General features: G+C 43.5%; 1 protein-coding gene across 1 annotated transcript in view; it reads right to left on the bottom strand.

The window, feature by feature from the left end:
- The window catches only part of Tsc22d2 (TSC22 domain family member 2), a 50,579-nt gene extending 33,416 nt beyond the window's left edge, over positions 1-17,163 (bottom strand). Inside the window, exons 1-2 of the mRNA XM_020156335.2 lie at positions 16,216-17,163; positions 6,084-6,155 (exon numbers count right to left, since the gene is read on the bottom strand). Of these exons, the coding sequence (XP_020011924.1) occupies positions 6,084-6,155; positions 16,216-17,060 (917 nt within the window). The 5' untranslated portion in view covers positions 17,061-17,163. The remainder of the gene's footprint in view (positions 1-6,083; positions 6,156-16,215) is intronic.
- Between the last annotated feature and the right edge of the window lie 1,418 nt (positions 17,164-18,581).

Genomic DNA, 18,581 nt, shown 5'->3' with positions numbered 1-18,581 from the left:
AACCTGAGAAAATCACCTTCTGAAGAGGCTTTGGCCAGTCACTAAAGCTGTCCTGAGGGGTGTGAGGTGCCTGAATTTTGTAATTTGTATATTTGACTCACTTTTTCCATATTAAGACCACGCTCATTTGAAGCAGATACTAAATTTTGCTAATCTTATTTCTTCTAGTATTTACTTATAGAAGCTGATAAACTCTTGCTGAGTCAAACAATTGCTCACTTCTCTGACATTCTCTCTTGGCTTCATTCTGAGCCACCATACAAAAGTGAAATTTTAAGGCTTTAGAGTCTTTTGGTCAGGCAATGTGATCTCTCAGGACCACTTAAAATGGCAACAGGAAAAATCTCTTTAACGCCAAGTGCCGGACATTTTGCCAGACAGTATACAAGTCATCCCTCAGGGTCAGAGTCCACAGGAACTGGATCCAGGATGCTCTGGATCCCGGATACTGAAATCCTCAGATGCTCAAGCTCTGTAGGTAAAACAACATAGCATCTGCAAAAGACCAATGCACACCCTCTTGTATGTTCTAAATAGTCTCTAGGTTACAAATACCTAACACGAGGCAAATATCATATGAGCAGTTGTTATACGACACTGACACAAAGAAATGTCTATACATGTTCAGTACAGATCTAACTTTTGTACTTCTGCTTTTTTGCAAGCTGGGGTTAGAGTACGGGGCCTCGCCCATGCCAGGTAATGCTCCACCACTGAGCTATATCCCTAACCCCACACACGGCTTCAGAAATTCTTTCTGAGACTGGTAGAATCCAAGGACGCAGAACACAAAGGTCAGAGTTATACTTTATAACACTTTACTGAAATTTCAAGTAGCATGGGAACACTGCAGGCATGGGTTTCAGAGTTCTTTGTGACCTTCTTTCATTAAAACCCCAGTAGCCTACATTCACTACATATAATTTGGACTTCCCTCCTACACGCTGCTCTCATTTCTGCATCAACAAGAATTTGACTCACACTTTGAGAACATCAACTTCCTAACTACGCATTATGGCGTCTGTTTGTTTGTTCATTCATTCACTTATTTATTTATTTAGTGGTCCTGAGGTTTGAGCTCTGGGCTTCATGCTTGCTGGGCAGGCACTCTACTGCCTCCAGCCCATGGATTTAAGTTGCAGTCTTGTTTTCCAACGGCTCAATGACTGTAACCTTGACTTTGAGTGAAATTAAACTTCTTAGATTTTGAAGTCCATCAGTTTGTAACATGAGTTATTTTTTCTCCAAACAGAATTTCATCTCTCTTGTTTACAGGATGCTGCTGCTGGTGCCTAGTTACCTGTGGGAGCTTCCCTTTTCTTTTTCACTACTTCACTGCTTCCTGCCTGTGACATGGGATGCTTTCCTAACAGGGCAGAATAGTACCTTTTCTTTTCCCTTTAGAACTAGGTTAGACATTTAAAAAGTAACTGGTTCACACCTGTAATCTTAGCTATGTGGAAGGCTGAGACAGAGGGGACTGCAGTCAGAGGCCAGCCTGGGCAAATACTTCACAAGACCCCATCTCCAAAACAACCACAGCCAAAATGGACAATGTGGCAAGTGCAAAGCCCTGGGCTCAAACCCCAGTCCCAACAACAAAAAAGAAGGTTCTCTAGTTATTCAAAACTGTCACACACACCTGGGGGTGTAGCTCAAGTGGTAAGAGAGCTTACCTTGCATGCGCAAGGCCCTGGGTTCAATCCCCAGTATGGCAAAACAAATCAACAAACCAAAAAAAATTGAGAACTTGACACACAATAGTTGTCTCCATTTTGTGACACTAGTCTAATTCTACTAACAATGCCTAACATATTAGTTTTCTGTAGGTTTTTGTGTTGCTGTTGTTGTTTTATAGGCCTTCACTGCCTGATCAGTTTCATAAAATGTAGATGACTACACATTTGGGTATTGCTCAACCTCCCAGTAAGTTCTTTCAATCTCTCAACTTCTGTATGTGCTTCACACAGCTGTATTTATAAATCCTTCATCTGATGATAGCTATCATTTGCTTTAAGTCATATGAGCATTTACAAGCATGTCCTTAGGTTTTCATCTAAATCTGGGCTATAGCTTAAAAAACCTCAGTTACCACTGATGAACCATCCCTACTACCTTGACCTGTCCCCACATAGTAACTGTAGAGAAAGGCATCCCCACACCAAGACAGACCAGACTTGGTGCCTCAGATAAATGCTTATTACGGAAGCTAGAACCATGGCTACAACTTCAATTTAAATCTAAAATGATTTCAAAATTATTAGCCGAGGAAGGGAAACAGAAAGGAGGGAAGGAGAAAAAAGGATGGAAAGAAAGGAGGGAGGGAAGAAGGAAAGGAGGAACACCTTTAAAAGGTCATTAAAAATCTTGCTCTCTGATTTTTGGGTTCTTGGATTACTCTCTACAAGGTGTCTTTAAATAGGCTAAAATGTAATCAGATAATAAATTAAGGTACAAATTATCAGGAACTATATTTAGGTTGGCTACAAAATGGTTCGGGTCTAGCCTCTGAAGTTATTCACAAGTAATAATTATTAGGAGAGAACATTTAACCGGTAGCCAAATACCCCACTATCATAAATCCTTAAGAGCAGCAACTACGTAGAAACATAAGGGTGAGTTTCAAACATAAACAACAGGGAAGAGGCCAGACACAAATACACAGTGTAAGAGTCTACTTGCAGCATTAGCAGTTAGGACAGGGACAGGAAGTGACTGGAGGGGCATGAGCAGGTCATGAAGGAGGTGTATAATATCCTGTGTCTAGATCTTGTGGGTGGTTACATAGATGTTTTCAGTTGAGGTATGCATCTATGAATTCCAATACAAGCTACATTTCATCAGAGAGATTTTGGAGAAGTCCTATCAAAATCTGCTTAGCCATGTTGTGGAGCATACTACTTGGGAAACAAGTCCTGGTTAGTGACGGGGCCATACATTCGTAGAGGATGAGCAAAACACATTATCTCATACGGCACCCACGATACTGACAGAAGAGGCTTACATCCAGTTTACTCCTTGCCTCAAAAGTGAAATCTCATCGAGACCTATGATATTCCTAACACAAAATACTCAAGGTTATCTAAGAATATATTTAATTTGGTAATTCTCAAATTAGAGCTGATGCCAGTGGCTCACTCCTGTAATCCCAGCTACTCAGGAGGCAGAGATCAGGAGGATCCAGGTTTGAAGCCAGCCTGGGCAAATAGTCCTCAAGACCCCATCTCAAAAATATCCAACACAAGGGCGGTACAGTGGCTCAAGTGGTACAGCACCTGCCTAGAAAGGGTGAGGTCCTGAGTTCAAACTCCAGTTCCACAAAAAATAAAGTCACTATTCTAAAATGCTAACATGCTAGGTTATCACTCAACATCTAGTTCATGATAAGATACTCTCCTAGAAAGCTAATTATGTAAGCTTCATTATTCATTTGAGTAAACAGGACTTCCTAATCAAGGGCTGAATTAATTATTTTTGAGCTATCAGTCAGTATTTACGATCCTTACACTGGGTGGAAGATGGCTTCACTGCCTAACCCGAGGACCATGCAGGTGACACACAGGGAAGACAGAAACTCCACAAAGATGGAAAGGGAGGCTTCAGAGCAGTTTCACTTTAATACAGTAACTAAGGAGCACTGACTATCCCCAGGAGAGAATATTGAATATAAGCAGAGGCAATTTGCTTGTTGAAAAGCCTCTCAATTTGCTAATTTTAATTTAAGCAGAGAAGGAAACAAAAGGGCCATTAGAGAACTTGAAGTTGATGTGGGAAAAGTATAGCTAGGCTACTCATATTTTGATCCTGTGCTAAACTGAAAGAATCCTGGGGTGGGGCGGGGGTGGGAGTGGGGGAGTTGAAGTGGAGGGGAGATTGCGGTCTTTCAAGTGGGCAAAATCAGGGTCTTCAGATATCTATGGAATGTTTAGTGAAAAGAAGCATGAGGCTTAACAGCTGCCCCCCACTGTAGATCATCCCAAGATTTCATAAGTGTCTGAAACACGATCTGCCAAACTTTTGCCTCAAAATAAGTGAACAGGGTAGGAGTTAACATAAGGAACATATGGCCTAAATTCGAGTGGTTCTAGTTACTAACAGAATCACCCCTGTAAGATGTTTTTCTGGAAAGTTACTATTAAAAAAAAAAATCTAAATTCACAACAGTCAAAGTGAACAAGGTAATTTGGTGAAATCCAAAACAAGTAAGGTCAGAAGTTCTATTTAATATTTTTTAAACCTTAACATCCACAAATCTTCAGCCCGTATGCAATGAATTAATACAATACTTTCTTAGTTGATACACCTATCAACAAGTCTATAGGTTTTTGTACAATTTAGAATAAAGCTAGCCACTACTGGTCTTCTCAAGTGAAAATTTAATAAGCCAGATTAAAAAAATCAAAAGGGGGTCATTGATCATCTCCCAGCTGGGTTGGGTTTGTCACCTTGCCACCAACAAGGCCGACTTACAGTGAAGAATGGCTGATCAGGAATCTAAGTTCGGATTATTCTGCAGTAACACACTAATGGATAAGTGTCCATTAATGTCTTTGGCTCTGGACAACAAGCTCCAAGAAGAGAAAATTTTTTTTTAACTTCTAAGAAACTACAGATACAGTAACTTGCCTCATTTCTGATACCGTAAAACAATCTGGTATCTAAAAAAGAAAATGGGTAAGAAGTATTTAGCTATCACAAATGATGATTAAAGCCACTAGAGCTGTTTTATATGGCAACAAAAGGACCCCTGTAAGACTTGATGCAGATCGTAAAGCTGGGCGCAAGCCTTCTGCCCTGCTCTGCTGAGAATAGCACACGCTCAGGAGCGGGAAGTCAGAGGTACAGCACAGGTGAGAGCTGCATTCACCATGTTTATGAACAGAATACCATTTCTTCCTTCTTCAGGAAAAGTACAAGGTACACCCCAAAGTACTTAGATTCTGATAACATTTGGTAAACTATTTCAGTAGCTAAACCTTCATATTTGTTTCATATAATTTACATTTATTTATGAATGTATATTGCTACAGCAGAACTACTTAAAATTGATTTTATAAACATGGTACTATAAATTTTTAAACTTACTGTTCTAAAAGTGATTGTTTCAAAACATTTTTGGTTAATTAAGGGACACACTATTTAAAAGATACTTTAAGATACTTTGTTTAGAAAATATCATTAGAGTAGCACGCACAAGCAAATCAAGCCTAAGAATGAGGTTTTACCATTTCTGGGCAAGGTAAGCATGTCTTAATAGGATACGTACATGCATTTTGCATCCCTCTTTTCTAGTGAAAGAGGTGGAGTTGACTTTGAGTGTTATCCAAAACTGTATCAGAAGACAATGCGTTGCCAGGCAGTTAAAAGAATCTAACAAGCCTTGTGTGATTGTTTAGAAACACTGTTTGAGCTCAACTGCAATTAATTAAACACAGAATGATGGAGTGCTAATATTCAGCAAAGTAACTGAGCAGAGCGTATGCTACTTAAAATGTGTGATAAGCAGAAAGATAAACCAAAGTGTCTTTTCGCAAAAATGAACTCCAAGACTTTATAAATCTATGCACTATTTCTGTGAGAAAGCAAGCTGTTTCAGGGGCTTACAAATCATAACACAGATCTAGTGAATTCTAGTAAACAAACTTCATGTTAAAACTTCTTGTCAAAAATTAAATGACTATTGCTACCCAGGTCTTGTCCCTCCACCAATCTTTAAATTTGAAGTAATAGTTTGCTTTCCTTTATTACAGCTTTTACAGAGAAATCATATAGAGCAAAAATTCAAGCACCTGTGGTTTATTTTATAGAATTTTTTTTGCATTAAAATGTAGGGACTGTTGTATCATAAAATTCAATAGAATGCGTAAATTCTTCAAAACATAAATACGCTCAATGTGCACAAATGCAATGAGAAACAGGTAGGTTTCTAGTCTATGTAAAATACAGACTAGCCTTTTGGTTTATTTTGCTGCTTGTCTCATGCTAGATACATGTGACCCCCTTAAATTAACCCAGAAGAGTTTATGCGAAGCAGTCCATGCATACACCTCTGCATGTATGCATTCATATGCAAGTTTTCATACCTATCCCAGAGGCTCTTTGATTCCTGACACGTGTTCAAATGGAACGCTTGGTAGAAAGCAGCTGAAGGATTCCTGTGAGATCCAGAATCAAATGGAAATAAGATTGAGAATGTGCAGTAAAATCACTACTTTAAAAAAAATGGAAGATTTCAGATTTCTAATACAGTGTGACTGCTTTAAAATAAAAAGGAAAAAACTTAATATACGTGCTTAAAACAACATTTTGAAAGAAATTTTAAAATGTCCTAGCAGTAAGTTATTAACAGATATTAAAAATAGTACCATCCAATTGTGGATGTGTGTACATGTGAGTGTAGCTATCAACACTATAGTGTATCACACACCTTTATAAATATCTATTGGTCTAGCAGTGTAACAAAGCTATTCTCAGACACAGAATTCATGTAAAATATTAACCTATACCTTTCTCATGATTTGCTAAAAGTGGGAAGGGTTGATAATGAATGATGAAGAGTCCTTTCCTGGGATGAACTTGACATATTTCAACCTTCAGAATCCACTTACATGTGTGTGGTCTCTCTGGATTAGTTTTTAAAAAAAAAAAAAGAAAAAGAAAAGGTACTGTCACTGTACATCAGCTCTCTAATTTCTTATATTAGTACAATGCCCCCTTTACAGGCAGAAGTCTATTCACGGTATTATTGTCCCTTTCTACAACCCTAGGGACACATTCCCGAGGGCTGACACCACAGCATCCTAACTGGGGCCCATCTGGGCAAGCTCCCGGTATGCATGATACACCTCTGTATCTCAGGAGTAGGTTCTTAAGGCCCTGAACTTCTGACACACCTGCTCCCGTACAGTTCTCTCTCCTCCAGCATAGTTCTAAGTCTCCTTCAACAACCTTTACTTTTGGGAAGCTAGCAAACACTTGTCACATCACTTTGAAAACTGACCCATGCTATGGCAGAGTGACAGCAACACTAAGGACGTAAGTGGTTATTACAGACCAGACATTATTCTAAGTGCCTCATTAACTCAACTTCCACAACGCTTACCTACAAGGGTAAAAGTTCCTATTCCCATCTCACAGATCAGAAAACGGGACCGGACAGAAGTGACTTGCCTGGTGGATGATCCCAATTTTTATGCTCCAAAACCACTATGTTAAACAACGATTCTATTGTCCAGTCTGACAGGACTGAAATACTGAGGCTGCATCTAAAGCTCCTGAGATACAGCCAATGATCTAGATACAAAACGAACTTTGCAAACAATTGCCATTTACAACAGGCAAATAAATCCCTTAAATTTACAGAACTCTAAGTACAATAAGACAACTACTTCCAAGGTTTACATCAGTGATCATCAAATAAGATAAAACACAAGAGAATTCTGTGACTACAAAACTCCCATTAAGACTCAAGTTGTGTTATATACTGGATTTTTAACAATTATTTTAAGAAATCATTTTTAATTTTAACCAGTAGGTGACAGACACACAGATCTAGAGACCAGATAACCACCACAGCAGCTGATGGCTTAATTATGATTCTTTCCCTGCCCCAACTTTTTTTTTTTATTAACCTTTTCTCTTAACCAGGCCTAAGGCAATCAAAGGCACTGACTAGATCTGCCAATAACAAGGCTTAAGAGGTTTTGAACTACTGTTTAATATCTTACATCCTTGCAAGATGCATTTGTAAGGCAATTTTTGTCACCGTGTAGAGAAATCAGGGTGCCAAATTGAATGAGAACCAAATAAACCAATTAAAAACTCGTTTTTTTTTTTTTTTTTTCTTTTTAAAAATCAGGCCTGCCCAGGACCATATGGGAACTAGTTCACTAGCCTCCTGAGATCTCAAGTTTAAATGGAATGACCTAAAGAGGAAGGGAGTAAACAGACTAACAAAGAGTAAACTTGGAAGTTATTCTCTACATCTGGAATTAAAATACAAGGATGACATTTTTAAAAAAGAACAAAAAGAAGTTCAGATCTCCTGACTTGGAAATATAAATATTTAATCTGAAGCAAATTCATCTGTCAAATAAATTGGTTTCAAATGAAGTCACATGACCTAAGTTATGAAATTCCAGGATTTTTTTCTGTGTAATAGTACAATGTTTCGTGCAAGCCAAATGTAAAGTGAAAAAAGGTCATACTTGCAGATACAGTAAACTTTAGGGTGTAAAAAGAACTTGTAAAATGACTCTGTTTAGTCTTATACAGTTATGTACTACAGAAAATTTAAATAGATTCTAGGGTTAAAAAACTGAGTCTTAGGAGAAACAAATTTAGGACTGGGGACATAGTTCAGTGCTAGGGCACTTGCCTAGCGTATGTGAGGCCTTGGCTTTGATACCCATCACCACACACACACACACACACACAGACACACACACAGACACAAAAGTTTTTTGTTTCCAGAATACTTCAACTCGAATGTTGCCACAAACTGAGGTCCTATTTTTTTTTTTAAAGCAAGTAACAATGATAAATCTCAAAATATTATTACACACAGATAAAGAGTCAAGTCTCTGAAACCTACCTAATTAAGAACTTCAAGGGAGGGAAGGAAAAGTCACTTGCAAATACTAATGGGCATGACCATCAAAGACTGCAGCTGTTTTAGAATGGCACAAAAACTGAGGGGAGAATTCTGTTAATAGGGCCGTTTCAAGGTTAATCTATAAAACCTGAAAGCATCAAGAGGCAACCAAAATATAAAAACTTACTAGAAATATTAAATTGTATGCAGCTTTGGTCACAAGTCCTCCTGTGCCCCAGAAATAAATTTTGAAACCAGTTTTCTAAAAACTTCTTTGATGTCAATATAAACTACCATTCAAATAAAGGACCGATGAAGTACTTACACTGAATTAACTTCAGCCACCTAAGTGAAAATGCTGTTCTCCTACCCTAGACATTTTTCAGAACCACTGAATAAAATATATTCTTTCCTCCCTACTTTATATACTAAGTAGTCTGTCGAGTACATTTCCAAGTATATGAAACATGTATATCACAAAGTGACAAAAAGCATGTAACATGTCTACTTGCTTTAGCAAGGTATCATGTTTGTTGGGTAACTATAATACAGAGGAAAAAAAACCACATCTGCCCTACACCTCAAACTAGGCTACAAAAGCTATGGTAGTTTAAATGGAAAGGTATGTGAGCAGCGAACTCAGCAAACACCTCTCTCTCATGTCAAAGCTCAACTTCAGAAATCTAAATAGAAATCAGGGAAATACAGAAAGCAAATCAACAAGGGCCATCTCCAATAGTATCTGAGGATTATAAAAGGTTAAAGTATCCTTTGGATAAAGGGTTACCATACTAACACATCAGTGGCTACAGTAACTTTTCTCTCCTCCCACATCATGACCTACCAAGTAATAAAGCAAAGCTCTGGGAACATAAAAACCACTGGTTTTGGAGCTGAAGATGTATTTGGTCTGTCACTTGAGAGCTCCGTTCCTCATTCCACAAAAAAGATCCCTTCCTTACAGGTTATTGAGAAGATCAATGAGATTATGTATGTGCAGAGTCTGGCGTAAAGCTTGGTTTCCATTTAATACAGGGTTACAGTTTCCAAATTGTTCTGTGTAAAAATCACCTTTTGATAGAGGGACTGGCAGTGTGGCTCAAGTGGTAGAGCACCTGCCTAGCAAGCATGAAGCCTTGAGTTCAAACCCAGTACTGCGGGGGGTGGAGCAGGGACTTTTCCATTGCCATGGATGGAGGTAACAGTGAGGCAAACAGAATCCTTAAATTTCAACCGTGGCACACATTCTATTGAATGCCATGGAATGAGAATCGAGAATCCTGACTCTGGGGCTCAGTACTCCCTAAACACACTTCATCACAAGATTTCAGTTTCAAACACAACAGTCACTGAAAGGAGTTCTGATGTGGCTGTGGGACAAACGCTACTTTGAAAATAAAAGCTCTGAGAAATACCTTTAATAGCAACCATAAGCTTACTATTGAAAGCCAAACTTACCATGACCTTCAAGCCCTTCATTCCGCTTCCTGCCAACTAAATCAAATCATTTCCCAAATGATGAATTCTCTCTTCCATACCATTATACAAGCTGCCTTTTCCCTCAGCTTGGAAAATCCTCTCTTTTATCAGTGACCTAATGTAAATGACCCTTTTAAATAATGGGGTGATTCTGAGGACAGAAAATGCTGGTTGGAGAACAGACAGACCAGAAAAGCTTTCAATTTATTCTGTTCTACGTATTTTGAATTTTTGTTGGGGAGGGCAATACTGCAGGCAAGTGCTTTACCACTTGAGCCACACCCCAGCCCTTTCTGCCGCAATTTTTTTCAGATAGGGTCTCCAGCTTTTTGCCTATGGCCTGCCATAGACCATGATCCTCCTATCTCCCCCTCCTGTGTAACTGGGATTACAGGCATGTACCACCATTCCTAGCACATGGAAGGAATCTTAAAATTTTACCAAGTCCCAAATTTTGACTTTACCAGTGAGAAAAACTGAGGGAAGCTAAATGACTTAACCAAATAAACCAGCAAAGTAGCTGAAGAGTCAAGATCCAAACACAGTTTGCTTTATTTCTCACTCCTACATCATGACTTCTCTAGCCTGGAACAGTATCCCTTTTCTCTGACTACATGGGTGCCATAGAATTATACTTGCAGATCAAAGCTGAAGACTCTTGGCACAATTCATAACATGTCAAGGTAAAATCTGGAAAGTAGTCTGGACACTGAACTCTTCCCATTTCTGTGATGTACGCTTACCATAATATTGCCTTGTGTTATTGATTATTCACGTTACTTGCAAAATGAATACTTTCAAACTGTCCAAGGTAGGTAACCTCATTTTTCATGTGGACAAAGAGATTTACATGGCTAAGCAACTTGCCTAAGGTCAAGTTCCTCACGCTGCAGCAGTGAATTTTAGTACAAGTATGTCTGCTTCCACCGTCTGTAACGGTCACTTGTACGGCATGTGGGTATGTGACACTCCGCTGATGATTCTACTTAATCAAACGTGTCCCTTTCTTTTGATTTTATCTTTGTTTCTGTTTCTAAGCTTAGGTTAAACCATATGTTTTGGTTTAAAGGACAGAACAACTTGGTAAAACTGAATTCAATTCTATTATAGAAACTAGTGGGCTTTGAATTTTGCTCTGGAAACCCTTTATTCAGATTAAACAATTTACTTCTGCAATAATGGAAAGGGGCAGCCTAAAATAGTAAGAGTAACATTTAAAATCCACCAGCAGTATTTATTAATTGACACTTATTCACAAAGTTTATTTTCTGCATATAATACTGACTGAATTTTAGAGAAAGCTTATAGCAAGGATATTTGTAGGTAATTGGACAAACATTATACAAACATAGGATGACAGCTTTTTTTTTTTTTTGTGCAGTACTGGGGTTTGAACTCAGGGCCTCATGTTTGATAGGCAGGCACTCTACCACTTGAGCCACTCCACCAGCCCTCCCTCCCTTTTAAAGAAAGACCTTTTTAGCATGAGTATAAAGAACTAAGACTAAATACTTAAATCTAGTTTGGGGTTTTAAATTAGAAAGAGTCAAAGCAGCACACGTGAAATTTAAAAGTGGAAACTGTGCAAATATCTTAAGAGATAAAGCAGCTACTCGATACAACTTAAATATTACCAGCCAAATTTGAAGTGTACTTATTAAAAAGTATATTAATTAGTGTCATGGAACGAGGTACAGGAACAAAGCAAGCTGGTTACTGCTCCTAAATCTTTATGGAAGACAACTAATTTTTGCCCTGAACTATGCGAGATTAAGAATATAACAAATATTGAGTTATCTATTAAGTCCACGAGTTGCTGTGGGTAAGACATTAAACCAATGACTCAGGCATGCCTGTTCCTTGTGGATGTAGTAATTAGTATCATACCTTCTAAAACAATAGCCACGACTCACAAGTCAACTGGTTGAGTATAAAGAAAAACGACAGGCTTAAAGGATTTACTCCAATCCGGGAGTTTTGCTGTATACTAGCCTATAAATGCTGTCAACTAGTAAACTTTCTGAGCTAGGGTTTTTTGTTTCTTGAGGTGCTGGGGATTGAACCAGGGCCTTGCCCATGCTCCTCAAGCACTCTGCCAACGAGTTACAGCCACAGCCTGATTAGGTTTTGTTCTCCGAGATGGTCTGTTTTTTCTGTCAACTATTAAGACTTATGCTGAGAATCTGCTTTTCTGTTTATGAGTAATCACCGGGGAACATGAACACGGTCATTCGGCAGGCGTCTGCTTTTGGATAGCTTCCCTCATACCTACTTAAGGCGCAATGCAGTTAGTAAGCAGCATCTCTTCAGAAAAGGAAACGCGTACTGGTGCAAAACAATCATTCAAGAAAATTACACCACTATTCCCAGTAGTAGCAAACAAGCTCCTTCCTTCCAAGACCATGTTTCATGTCATTCTACTCTACTTTCTTCCATCTTGGTTATCTGCTACCAACCTATCCTTTCCCAACCCCAGCTTTCCTAACCACCATCCCTCTCTTTGGTTTCTTTAATGTTTGGTGGGCTGACTGCTGCCAGTTACTAGAGGACACTAGAGTAGGCTGCTTCTAATCTCTGCTCCTGCAAAGAAAGATCCACAGCACTCCAAATGAGCAAGCAACAGGATCACACCAGTTCCAATCAGTGCTACCAGAAGTCTTGAGAGTATAAGGGAATTACATTTATTCTAGGAAGCAGAGCACACATACAAAGTGGCTTCTCAGAAGGGCAACCTTGTTCAAGATTTGTGATTTGACACTCTCTGGAAAACAAGTTTTACTAAAGTAGGCTGAGGGTATGGCTCAGGTGGGACAGAGCTGCTTGCCTACTAAGTGTAATAATGACCTGGGTTCCATGGGAAAGTTACTATATATATGAAATCCATACACACGTAAGCCCCTAAATAATTAACTAATGTTTGGCCCATATTAATCAGTCCACAAAAAACCTTCAAACACGTGTCCCTATGAATATCAAAGGCCAAACTCCAACTGATGCAGCTCTTAGTTCTGGGAATTGCAGGTTGTTTGGGAACTCATCAGCCTTTCTGGCAATCTGTAATTTCCTTTACTTATAGTCAGGCTTTTAAGTATATTTTAGCAATCAGATACCTCTCTCTGATCAATGAACCAGTATCAGAACACTTTTTTACACTTAACAGAGTTAACACACACATGACTTTGTACATGGATTTCTTCTTGGTAGGAATACTCCGCCCAAGTCTTAGATAAGTATAAATGGTTATCTCGTGTGTGATTTACACACGTAAAGCTGGAAGGGCAACATTACCTCCATACTTGGATAAATAAATACAAACTCCTATGAAGTACCGATTCAGGCACCGGGCTTTCATTTTTAACAACTGAAAAATGCAGTAAGACTTTCATGTAACTGAGCTCTAAAAAGTGCCTATAGGCTTTAAAGCAGGAGTGACAGTTCTGCCTCAAGGTATACATTTACATAATCCTCTCACATGTCAAGTAAAAAATAGAATTCCATTATAATACATGCACATAAGTGTGTAAGCAAAATTTGTATTTATAGCACATACCAGGACACACCACTTTGAATTATCAGAAGTACTGGAATTATTATTAGATAGTTAGCAAACTACAGTAATGAAACTGTAACACGATAGAGTTATAAGCCACCAAGGGATCCTTTCGACCAGGTTTTCAACAGTCAGTGGGGCTGCAGTTGACAGTTCACAGTTACAGCCATTCACAGGAGTTCCTGGAATGCAGCCTCCAGAGTTCACATTGGTCAGTTATCTATGGAAAGCGATCTGTACTGTGTTCCTTTTAGGGTCAGTAATATTTTGTACCTCCTCCAATTAACCGTGAAGGCATCTGTTAAATGTGAAGGTAGTTTCAACGAATTTTGTAACGTTCACTGTTTACAGTGGCTACTCAATTCTTTGTGAGCTCTATTTTCAATGAGTGCACCAGTTTACACAAAACCAATCTGAAGAGTCTCAATAACTAACCAAAGCTCTTCTGATGAAAACAGCTAGGAAAATAAATCAACTTAATGGTAATGGTAACTAATAATGCAAGGTGAGTAGGCAATGATGATTAAGAATTTTTTTCATTCAAAACCAGCAGCGTTTTGAAGGTGTGATAAAGGTAAAATGTAGTAATATAATGCCTAGTTCTTCAAATATAAATTATTTCAAAACTGAGTCAATACAGGCCTTTGTATTAAGTAATGGAACCAAAATCACAAGATAGGATTTCGATGTATCCACCAAAAATCCACCTCAATCTTTTTTTGTTAATCTTCCATTTCCTTTTTCTCAAAATCATAAACTGCTTATTAAAGCCGTTTTTAAAAAAAAAAAAAAGCAAACACTTTATTTACAAATATTTCCTTAGCATCTGAATTTGTTGATCTATTCACAAAATTTAAGTCATAATTACTCAAGACCTCTGGCTCCAATTTGTTTCTTTTACATTTTGCGTATTTTAATTTAAGCAGCAAGCCCACATCACATTAAAATGAACGTTTCTAGTTAGTACTGTTTCCTCAAAAGTACTCATCTCGGTAATTTAGACCTATGCCTGGAAAACTGTTGTTGAAGTTCAGGTGTAGAACTTCAGAATGCCCTCTTCTACAAGGGCTTTCCATAAAAAAGTACTCTATCTACTTAATGGATTCATTCCTTCACCAGGTGTGTTGGTCCAGGGATTTTTAAAATGTCAAATGTGTAAGATTACATTTTGGAAGCTAACATGCTGAAAAAGAATAAAAGACTATTAACAAAAATTAGAAATGCTTATCTGATAAGCAATGCAGATTTTCAAAGACTGAGGTGAGGGAAGTAAGTGGCACGTTTAAATGAGACTGCACAGCAAAGCCCTGCTGTGGGTCAACTGCTCAACTGGAAGAACCATGACACGCTAGTTTGTAGTTCAACACTCGTGTGTGAAAGTGAGATTTCTGAGATGACCCACTTTTAATCAGTAAGAGAAGTACAGGCGTCTGAGGTCATACCCTACAGCAGGCATGTCAGCTTCCTTCTGTCAACAGATCTGAGCTTCCTGCCCTGTCACATTAAAGTTCTGATCCGTCTGATCGCATATGCTGTATGAGCAGAGGGGTGAAGAGGAGGGAAACACGTGTTCATTCTGAGTTCATGTGTATGGACAGGAGGGGAGACTGGAACCCAGTCATTTCTAGAAGAGGCAAGTAACACCAACTTTGAAAAAATGGCTTCTGGCAGCCAGAAAAGGAAGGAGCCTGTTGACTATTATTACCAAAGGTGAAAAGTGCATTCCATGTGAGCCCCTGTGTGTGAAAATGGAGCAACTGTAAAAGGAGGGGCTTTCTGAGTGGCCTGTGAGTTAAGTTTCCTTACTGACAGTGCCATCGTGTTCGCTGTGAAATGACTAGCTATCTGGACACGCGGGATTCCCTAAGAGTTCTCAAGCGGAAGAGAGACTCCCAGAAGCCAGTCACCTACAAAAAAGAGGAACTTTGAATTATAAACAGCAGAGAAGGTGAACTTCAGTGAGCATTTTCAACCAACAGAAGTACATGACCAAAAATCCAAGGCTAATGAGAAAAGGATGTGAAGGGACTAAGAGACAGGCAGAGAAAGTCTTCACAGGCCTTTGTTTTGTGTACACCAATTATTCTGGGAACTCAGAGAAGTAGTTATGACCTTTTAATTTACCTAAAAATAACTTCTCAAAAATCCCACGAAGTAAGTGTCCAGGTGTAAAATACCTGCAACTTTCTCTGTAACTTTCACACGCTGTAATGTGGCTGTGTGAGCCTTACATGCGACACTGCCTCAAAGCGACCGAGTCGTCCTTACACCATCAGCAAACGTGAGCGCCGGTCACAGGGCTCCTCTTCCAGGAGGGAAGCCGGGCAAGGCCTTGGCACTTACTGTCCTGACTGCAGGGCACAGGCCGGGCACAGGGACGCTTGTCCCTCCCTCCCTTCCCTGCAGTGGACACCGGTGCAGGTGACACCGTCTTCCAACAGCCTCAACGGGGCCGGGAAGCCCTGGGAAAGGACTTGGGAGCAAGTCCTGGGTGGGGGGGGCGGGGGGCGGGCAGCGCTGCGTCACCACGCACCTTCCATTCCTAGCTAGCTAGGGTCTCCCCGGGGCCCGCGGGGGACAGGGCTCTGCGTACCTGTCCTCGTCGCCGTCCACGGGGATGGCGATGCTGAACACGGACGTGGCCAGGCTGCTCACGGCCGGCGCGTCCGCGAGGAGCGTGGGCGGCGGCTGAGGTAGGGGCTCCGACTTCCTCCGGGCGGCGGCGGCGGGGTCGGGGGGCTCGGGGGGCCCCGCGTGCGGGCTGCGGCCGGCGGGCGTCTGGCCGCTGGGCGGCAGCGGCGGCGCCCCGGTGGCCGCGTCGCCGGGCGGGCCGGCCACGTGCTGCGGCGAGTCTCCAGGGCCCGGGGGCTGCGCGGGCGGCAGGTGTCCCGCACTGTCCGTCCCCGAGTCGGGCCCCGGTGGCGCGCCGGGCACCGAGCCCGCGGTGGCGCCCAGGCCACTGTCGCGCTCGGCCACGGGCTCGGGCGCGCCGCTGTGGCGGATGCAGTCCCCGGAGCGGGCCAGCACACTGCTGTCCGCGTCCCGCTCGTAGTACTCCACGCACGTCCAGCGGCCGCGCCGGAACGGCTCCCCGCTGCCGTGGTCCAGCTTGATCACGCGGAAGCGCGAGCTGCAGGCGGCCGCGGCGGTGACGGCCGGGGCCGCGGCGGGCGGCAGGTTCGGGGACACGGCGCCCGGCGTCTCGGCGTCCCCCACGTTGTTGAGCGTCTCCTCGGACGAGCTGCGTTCGCACGCGTCCTCGGGGCCGTAGTCCGTGGCGCGGGACACGTCGAAGATCTCGGACGACAGGTCCTCGGTGCGCGACTCGTCGGGGTCGTCCAGGCTCTCGGTGTCCTCGGTGATGCTCGAGGCCACCTGCGCCGTGGTGACGCTGGTGATCTGGAAGCAGCTCTTCTTCTTGGCCGGCATCTTGGACATGGTGGTCAAGCGGCCAGGCCGCCGGGCAGGGCAGGGCAGGGCAGGGCAGGCGCGGGGCCCGGCGGCCCCCGAGACGCGGTCCGAGTCCGCGGTCACGGGCGGCTGCGGGCGCCGGCCGCCGAGGGACACATGTCCACGTCCGTCGTCGGCCTCCTGCTCCGGTCCGCGCCGCGGGGACGACGGGAGCGCGGCCAGACGCAGGCCGGGCGGGCCGGGGGCGGAGCGGGAGGACGGGTGGGGGTGGGGGAGGGACGGACAGACGGACGGACGGACGGACGAGGGCGCGGGAAGCGAGCGGCGAGGCCGCGGCCTCCTCCCCGCCCGGCTCTAGCCGGAGCGCGGCCGCGGGGCCATGCCGGCCGCGGCGGCGGAAGCCCGGGGAGGCGCGGGCCCCTGTCGGGGAGCCGGCCCGCGACGGCCTCCTCCCTGCTGGCGGCGGCGGCGGCGGCACGGGAAGCGCCCGGCCGGGTGAGCAGGAGGAGGAAGAGGCGGCCCGGCTCCTCGCAAGCCCCGGAGAAACAAATTCAAACTGCTGAAGCGGCGGCGGCTGCAGCTCCCTCCCCTCGCCAAGATGGGGCTGAAATGGCCGCGCCGGGGATGCTGGGAGGAGAAGGAGGAGGAGGACGAGGAGGAGGAGGAGGAGGAGAAGGAGCAGCAACAGCAGCAGCCGCCGCAGCAGCGCCGCTACCGCCGCCGCCGCCGCTGACTAAAATGCCGCCGCTGCCGCAGCCGCCGCCGCCAGCGCCGCCGCCGCCGCTCCGTGACGCGCCGGCGTCGTGACGTCAGCGCCCCGCCCCCTCCGGTTTCCTGCGGCCCCGCGTGCCGGCGGGAGGGGGAGGGGAGGGGAGGGGAGGGGAGGGGAGGGGAGGGAGGGAGGCGGTGGGCGGGGCCCAGGTTGAGCCGGGGGAGCGGTTTCTTGATTTAAAAATTTTTCAAATTTAAATCTTACGCTGAGGGTTCTGTAAAGAATTGAGGAGCCCAGGACAGTTGAAAAAAAAAAAAAAAAAAAAGGCCAGCCAGGGAGAAAAGGGCCGCGCCAAGGAAAGGCTTGAGAAGCCTGAAGGTCGTCCTAGGGACCCAGAGAGGGAAGGGGACGCTGGGGGCTTGGCGGGACAAAGGGGACAGAAGTGCTCAGAGTACTAAAAGGAGTGGACAGCGAGGAGGGCGATTAGCCAGAAGGAGTCAGGAACTTCATCTTTGAAGCTAGAAACTCTGACCCCAGCGAAGGCATTGAGGGGTGCTTTCTGGCCAGGGTGAAGTCAGCTTTAAAAGACCAGGAGTTCCTAACAGTCCTAATGTCCTGAGTGGGCGGGGATGGCAGGGGGGACAAGGGGAACGGGAGGGGCGGGGGCACAGGGGGAGGAGGGGACGGGGAGGACAGGGGGGCGGGGGGCGGGGGGACAGGGGGAGGACCTGAGGGGCGGGGAGGGGAGGGGCAGGGAGGAGGGCTCAGTTCACTTCTGAGACTGTTGGTGCTTTCAGCAGGAACCAGCTCTGGGCTCCAGAAATGTGGGACCTGCC

Source organism: Castor canadensis, chromosome 17 (genome assembly GCF_047511655.1).
Source record: "Castor canadensis chromosome 17, mCasCan1.hap1v2, whole genome shotgun sequence".
In the NCBI taxonomy this organism is placed as follows: domain Eukaryota; kingdom Metazoa; phylum Chordata; class Mammalia; order Rodentia; family Castoridae; genus Castor; species Castor canadensis.
The sequence above is the reverse complement of the archived record's forward strand: the minus strand, read 5'-3'. Positions and strand labels throughout refer to the sequence as shown.